The sequence below is a fragment of the Terrapene carolina genome, unplaced genomic scaffold (assembly GCF_002925995.2).
Source record: "Terrapene carolina triunguis isolate 2854851 unplaced genomic scaffold, T_m_triunguis-2.0 Scaffold85, whole genome shotgun sequence".
Classification (NCBI taxonomy): Eukaryota; Metazoa; Chordata; order Testudines; family Emydidae; genus Terrapene; species Terrapene triunguis.
In genome coordinates this window covers 36662258-36669719 of record NW_020664436.1, presented here as the reverse complement: position 1 = coordinate 36669719, position 7462 = coordinate 36662258, and the positions used below count along the sequence as shown (strand labels likewise).

General features: G+C 36.9%; 1 protein-coding gene across 1 annotated transcript in view; it reads right to left on the bottom strand.

Annotated features, from left to right (window-relative positions):
- Window positions 1-906: 906 nt before the first annotated feature.
- Window positions 907-7462, bottom strand: part of NOX3 (NADPH oxidase 3) — a 45909-nt gene continuing 39353 nt past the window's right edge. Inside the window, exons 12-13 of the mRNA XM_024201600.2 lie at window positions 5180-5304; window positions 907-1033 (exon numbers count right to left, since the gene is read on the bottom strand). Coding sequence (XP_024057368.1) covers window positions 907-1033; window positions 5180-5304 — 252 coding nt within the window. The remainder of the gene's footprint in view (window positions 1034-5179; window positions 5305-7462) is intronic.

Here is a 7462-nt window from a genome sequence, read left to right as displayed (position 1 = left end):
TTGTTACCTCAGATCCAGCCCCATTAAAACAATCATTCAGAATCTACAGGAGATTGTCACCTCTTTCTTTCATGCAATGGCAGCTGGTATTGGTGCTTACACACATTCCTCATTCCCTTCAAGATTTTCAACACACAAAAAAGAAGCTTAATTTATAGTTAAAAAATAAGTGTCAGCTTACCCTGAGGCTCATCACTGGCACCAGAGGGGAAAAAAAAAAAGATAAATGCCTCTAGGTGAACTGGCAGAGATGCTAATTCTCCACTCACTTTACCGCTACACTATATGCACCACATTAATCATTTCACAGACATTTCAGAAAACTTGCACAATTTTCAAATAAAGATGCATCGTCTTCAACTCAATAATAATACAACTATATCTTGTAGCCCCAGCTTAGTTCATACAAACTCCATCCCCAAACAGGAGATTTATAAAATATTCCTATAGTCCTCTGGGATGTAATTTTTATCCTTATGTGTTTGTTTTTCTATATAGTTTTGTCTTCTCTAGTGAATATTTTTCCATGTGTTTGTACATATATAATATTGTCATTTGTCTTATTCAACTGCTAACACACTTGGGATGTTTTCTGCTTCACAGTTTTATTGCATGGATGGGTAAATGCATTATATGATCCTTATGAACTGTGTTTTACACCTCAGTACAAATCTAATATATTTTTGCTTTTGTTTTTTTAAAATAGAGCAGAGCTGCATCTTCTACTAACTTATGTAAATTCTGTGGGGTTTTCATGTTTTTAGTTTTAATTTTTTTAAAAAACCCTGAATTATAAAGACAATTGGGCCCAGATCCTCAACTATATTTAGACCCCTAACTCCCACTGATTTCATTGAAAAAGCATACAGTACAATGACATCAATTATACAATTTCAAAAATACTGTTTAGAAACTTTCCTTGTTATAGTGAAACTGAACACCCCTAGGATCAGCTGATGAATACAAGTTGCACCTCTTTTGAAGGATCTTGGAGAGAGCTTTGGGTCCACAGAAGAATACACCAATGCTGTTGCTGCAGCAATAACAAAAAGATAACAGAACAAAACAAATAAACCACATCTCAGTTTTGTTTGAACCTTTTAAAATGGCCTTTTGACAAATGCATTTTAAAAGTTTTGCCCATGTTCGTTTCACAAAGTATTATTTTATAACTATCTTTATTTTTAATTCTTCTTTAGTGTTTATTACAGTGTTCAACTGGATTGCTATAGCTGAGGTTGCAAAAAAATGTTTTTGATAATAATTCTCTGTTTTCACATTGTCATAGTTTTACAAAAAACAAAACAAAAAACCCCTACTCCATGGACTGAAATTTTCCATTCTTTGTCTCTAAATGGAGGTATTTTTTAAAAAATGCACAAAATCCCTGCAGTTATTTTTGAGTTCTATGAAGATGAAAAAAATACACATTTTTGCCCACAGACATAATTTAAAAGTGGCTGAATTTTGAAACTTGACATGTAAGTAGTCCTCATAGAAGAATAAGTGCATGCCCAAGTTTGCAAATATCTAGGCAATGATGTTACAGACAATAGAAAAATAGCTATTTTCTGCACAATAGAATGTATCATTGTTTGAGGGTTTGCTTTTAAAAAGACACTGCACATATCCATTAAACATATAGAGTACACACTCATTAGCTGTGGACCTACTGGAGTAAATTTTCAGAATTTGTGCCATTAGAGCAGGAAGCTAAATCTGCAGCAATGAGGTGCAACTGATGTTTGCTCCCAATAAGCTTTCTCAAAGGAAAGTGCAAATGAGGTTCAAGTGAATTCTAACCACAAAAACAGTGTTGCAGAAGTGTTAATACTGTACCAAGAACATGTGCCCACCACTGAATTTCCAAAGCATACCTATGCCTAAGTGGGAACTGGAGCTCCAAAATGTTTGCACGAATAATTGCACCTATAAGATCTTGGAATGGCTAAGAATCTGATTGGCTGCTGCTGCCCCAGTCTCTAGCTGGACAGTCCTAGCTCTGTACTCTGTAGCAGGTGTGAATGGTGGATTCATGGTGTAGTACAGCAGTTCTCAAACTGTGGGTCAGGACCCCAAAGTGGGTCACAACCCCATTCGCCAAGGCTGGCTTAGACTTGCTGGGGCCCAGGGCCGAAGGCTTCGGTCCCCCGTCCTGTGGTCATGCAGTAATTTTTATTGTCCGAAGGGGGTCGTGGTGCAATGAAGTTTGAGAACCCCTGGTGTAGTAGATACTCCACCACCCTACTCCATCTGCAAAGAGACTCTGTGCATTGCACAGAAGGGAGCCCATGTGGACTTGGACTCAGTGGTATAAAGGGATGTAGACCCTGGTCAGGAACAGCCCTAGTCATTTTGCTGGCCAGGCCAGAAAACATTTTTGGCACCCACCCTCCCCTAACAGTCAGGCAAAGAAAACCTAAAACACAGTTGGCCAATGAGTTGGGGAGGGGGAGCCTAGCAGTCCAGTGTCCCCTGGAAGCTGGTGCCCAGGGCGATGGCCCTGTTTGTCTGCCCCTAGAATCAGCCCTGAGTCTGGTTACCTCATGAAATCTAGCTACCCCTTTACGCACACACAGCAGAACCATGCCAATTCCTCTGCATCCTGAACCATCTGCACATGCAGAGAGCATGGAGGAGGGGCAGTTTTTGCCCCATACAAGTCCAATAAAATGTTTCTCTTATGCACTTTTTCCTTTAAAGAGTTCACATTTGACCTTAAATGTAGAAACTGAGGCTCACAAGCAAATTCATAGATTCATAGGGACCATTGTAATCATCTAATTTGATCTCCTGTATAGCACAAGCCATAGAACTTCCCCGCAATAATTCCTTTTGAACTACAGCATATCTTTTACAAAGAGATCCAACCTTGATTTTAAAATTGCCAGCGATGGAGAATCCACTATGACACCTTGGTAACTTGCTCCAATAGTTATTTACATTCACTTTTAAAAATTTACACCTTATTTCTAGTCTGAATTTGTCTAGCTCCAACTTCCAGCTACTGGATCATGTTATACTTTGCTAGACTGAAGAGTCCATTATCAAATATTTGTTCCCCTTGTAGATACTTACAGACTGTGATCAAGTCACCCCTTAACCTTCTCTTTGTTAAGCTAAATAGATTGAACTCTGTGAATCTATCACTATAATGCATGTTTTCTAATCCTTTAATCATTCTCATGGCTTTTATCTGAACCTTCTCCAATTTATCAACATCCTTCTGGAATTGTGGACACCAGAACTGGACACAGTATACCAACGGTGGTCATACCAGTGCCATATGCAAAGTTAAAATAACCTCTTTATTCCTATTCAAGATTCCTCTCTTTATGCATGCAGGGATCGCATTAGCCTTTTTGGCCACAGCATTGCAATGGAAGCTCATGTTCAGCTGACCATCCACCACGACCCCGAAATCTTTTTCAGAGTCGCTACTTCCCAGGACAGAGTCCTCCATCGTGTAAGTATAGTCTACATTCTTTTTTCCTACCTGTATTTATTTACAGTTAGCCATATTATTTGTTTGTTCCCAGCTTACCAAGCCACATCGCTCTGTATCCATGACCTGTCCTCATCATTATTTACCACTCCCCCAATTTTTTCATCGTCTGCATACTTATCAGGAACGATTTTATGTTTTCTTCCAGATTATTGATAAAAATGTTAAATAGCACAGGGACAAGAAATGATCCCTGCGAGACCCCACTAGAAACACCTGCTTGATGATGATTCCCCATTTACAATTACATTTTGAGACCTATCAGTTAGCCAGCTTTCAATCCACTTAATGTGTGCCATGTTAATTTTATATCATTCTAGTTTTTTAATCCAAATGTTGTGTGATAGCAAGTTAAATGCCTTATAGAAGTCTGTTACATCAACACTATTAACTTTGTCAACCAAACTTGTAATCTCAGAAAAATAGATATCAGGTTAGTTTTACCAGATCTGTTTTCCAAAAATCCATGTTAATTGGCATTAATTATATTACCCTCCTTTAATTCTTTATTAATTGTGTCCTGTATCAGCCACTCCATTATCTTGCCTTGGATCGATGTCAGACTGACAGGCCCATTACGACCCAAACTCACGTTCCCAAAACTTCAGTGCTGGATTCTTAAGAAAGCATCATAACATTCAGGACTTCTCACCATCACCTTCTACTCTGTGCGTGAAAAGCTGCACAGAAAGTCTTTCTTGAAGATATTAACTATATTTTGGATATTGTCAAATAATAAAGTTTAGACTGCAAGTTAAATTTGACTGCAAGCCTAAATTTTAAAAATATGATTTTGTAGTAGCAATATTTCACAAATAATAAAAAGGAAAAAATTATATTTTCTATTGTCAGCCCTTTGCCCATTTTTTAATCTTCCTTCTTATTTCCTGATTTGTATTCATCTTTACCTCTATCAATTGGTTTCTCTATTACTGTTATTTTTTCAATGTTATGGTATTCTTGAAGCTTACTCTTTTCTCTCTTCCCCTTCCAGCATTTTAGTTTTTCATTCATAAAAAAATGCTTTTCCTTTTCCTTTCTCAACCCTTTCTCCTGAATGCAGGCCTTTAGCTTACATTAACAGGTAAATATTTGGAAATGGAAAAGAATCACAAAGATTCCAGAATTTTCTGGTGATGAACAGAAAAATATTTCAAATTCTTTCTTCAAAGGCTTCCAGGAACAAAGAAGCTTTTCTCAGACCACTAGCAAATCCACCAGGTTCAAATGAACTGTCTTTGCCAGCAGAGATGAACTAATGACAGAACAGCACAGTCTTACAACGGTAGCCAAATATGTTGGGAGAACAAACATATCCTTGACATCATAAGAAAAAAAATCACAGTTTATCTCTTTAATAACCATCTTCAAGGGAAATTAATGTTACTTTGTCCTTTGTGCAGAACAGTAATTGGATTGTGTGTTTCAATTATATCTGGCAAAGGCCAGGATATTGAAATACTTATAAATATTAGATTTTCTTATCCAAAAATTAGATTTTATTGGCATTCTCTTTCTGAGATTTCTTCATTAAAAGCTTCATTAAACATAAATCTTCTTTCCACATAGCAAAAAACTAAATTATTTTAAAAGGGTCATTTTAAAAGATTTGCCCTCTCACTGTTTATGTTGAGAAAGAGTTACATAATAAGGTTAGAAGCCAACCTGCCTTACCTAGGATGATTTTCTGCTATTTGCCTGAACTCAGTGTCCCAGTTCGGCCTTCCATAGAAGGTCTTCTGTCTCAGACCAGTAATTACATCCATCTTTTCATCATCATGTAGAGCTATATGAGTAGCCTAAAGCAAAATGTACAGCAATAGTTTTAGAATCAACAACGTATATGCAGAGTAAAAAGTAAAGCGATAATACTGTCTCTGAATAAAAGGTGGAATTATATATTACTCGGGGGGGGGGGGGTCAACTTATAATTATCATCAGAGGGCAGCACTCTGCCCCTAAAGAGATGGCAGACTGAGGGGAGAACAATATTTTCAAAAGTGCCTAAGTGGCTTAGAAGCCTAAATTCCATTTTCAAAAGTGACTTAGGTACATGGACACCTAAGTCCTATTGACTTTCAGTTAGACTTGTTCCTAAGGCCCTGATTCTGAAAGGTATTTAGGTGCCTTTGAGGATCTGGGCCCAGGTCACTTTTGCAAACATGGACTTAGATTCCTAAGTTTCTTAGCAGCTTTTAAACATTTCCCGGTAGTTAAGCAGGTGATAACCATTTTAATGTTGAAAAGAAATGATTTTGGAAAGGAAAAACATAAGTAGTGAAGTAATGGTGATTTTTAAATAAATATTAGAAATTATATGCAATATAGGAAATCTGTGTATCCAGGATGTGTGTACTTTGAATTTTCAGTTGCTCACAGAGGAGGAGTCGAAGAGGGTATGCACAAATAGTGCACAACAGTCTACCACCCTTTTTATTTTTGTATTTGCCGAGAAAAGAACCTGCTTAAATATTCTGAACAATATTCCACCTCATACTTTCATATGGCATACACAGACCATCATTAGCGGTGGCCAATGCTTTACCAATAGCATACTTTATGATATCAGACAAGCAGCAGTAACTTTCCTTTGTTAAGTTGATAAAGGAAATTTACTTGCAAGTAATTCTACTTGCCATTTTCATTCCCCTTATTCCCCCAATATTCTCCTTTCAGAAAACATTATTGCACCACCTGTAAGCAAGGAGGCAAAGCACCAAAGTTGATATTGAGGATTATCCACACCTATTTTAACCTCAGTTGAGAAACTTCCAGAACAAGTAAATAGATGTATTTTCTAAACTTGATATATAATAACCCATCTGTCCAATGCTCTATGTACACAGACTAAGCTCCCCAAGATAAGGACCATCTCTTCTTGTGTGCTTGGAAAGTACTTAGCACATTGTAGGCACTATAGCAAACCAGTACATAAATAGTAAACCAATTAACAAGACCATGTTAATTGATATTGCCATACCAGCAGAAGAAACAAAAAAGAAACAGGAAGAGAAATGGAAAAGTATGAAGAACTCTGCCATGAAGTGGAATGATGATGGAAAACAGAACAAAGATGATTACAAGAGCACTTGGAGCAGTCCCTCAGAGTCTGAATGAGCAGCTCAGGAATACAGTAGGTGTGCAAAACATCATGATTAGTGATCTCCAGAAGCCAATGCTCGTAGGCTTTGTGAGAATATTAAGTCAAAAGAGAACCAGTACATTGGAGCCCCTAAAATGCAGAATTTCTGTGGACAGTTTAACAAAACTTTTGACTCCCCAAACCCACAGAGTCAGTTTGTGGTCAGGATTTATTGGTGACTCATGGGAATAAATTTTTGATGGTAGCTTTCCCCTCTTTATGCTTAAAGATCTTGTATGTTGTGAAGGGAAAAAAATCCCTATGATGTCATACTGAGGGATAATAATAATTATACTGTAATATAATTAATACTATTATAATTAATACATATTATTATCTGATACAACATAGCAATGCCTATGTTCCTTTTCTCCTAAATAATATACAGGATTCCTATATGTAGACAGAAATAAGGCCTTTTTTTTTTTTCAAGTTACATGCACAGAAATGCAGTTATGTGCATAATTTGCATGCAGATTTACTCTCTCTATAGGTTCTTATATTGCACCCATAACTGCATAGGTAATTAAAAATCAAACATACAATCTCTCTCCATTTTCCTCCCTCTGTAAGTAGGAGTAACGTGTTTGTTTGTATTATAGACTATTATTATTACCCTTGTGAAGGATTATTGAAGAAAAACTAAGTCAAGAAATTTGTTTGGAATTTAGTTCTGAATGTGATGTGACCTGTGGTCATTATCTTTTGCAGGAATGGATTCCATAGTTTGGATCCTTCCCTTATGAAAGTTCCCTCTCTTGTGTTCATGAGTTTCCTCTATTTCTTGACAGCTTCAGTGTTCTTGTGAGGCGTAG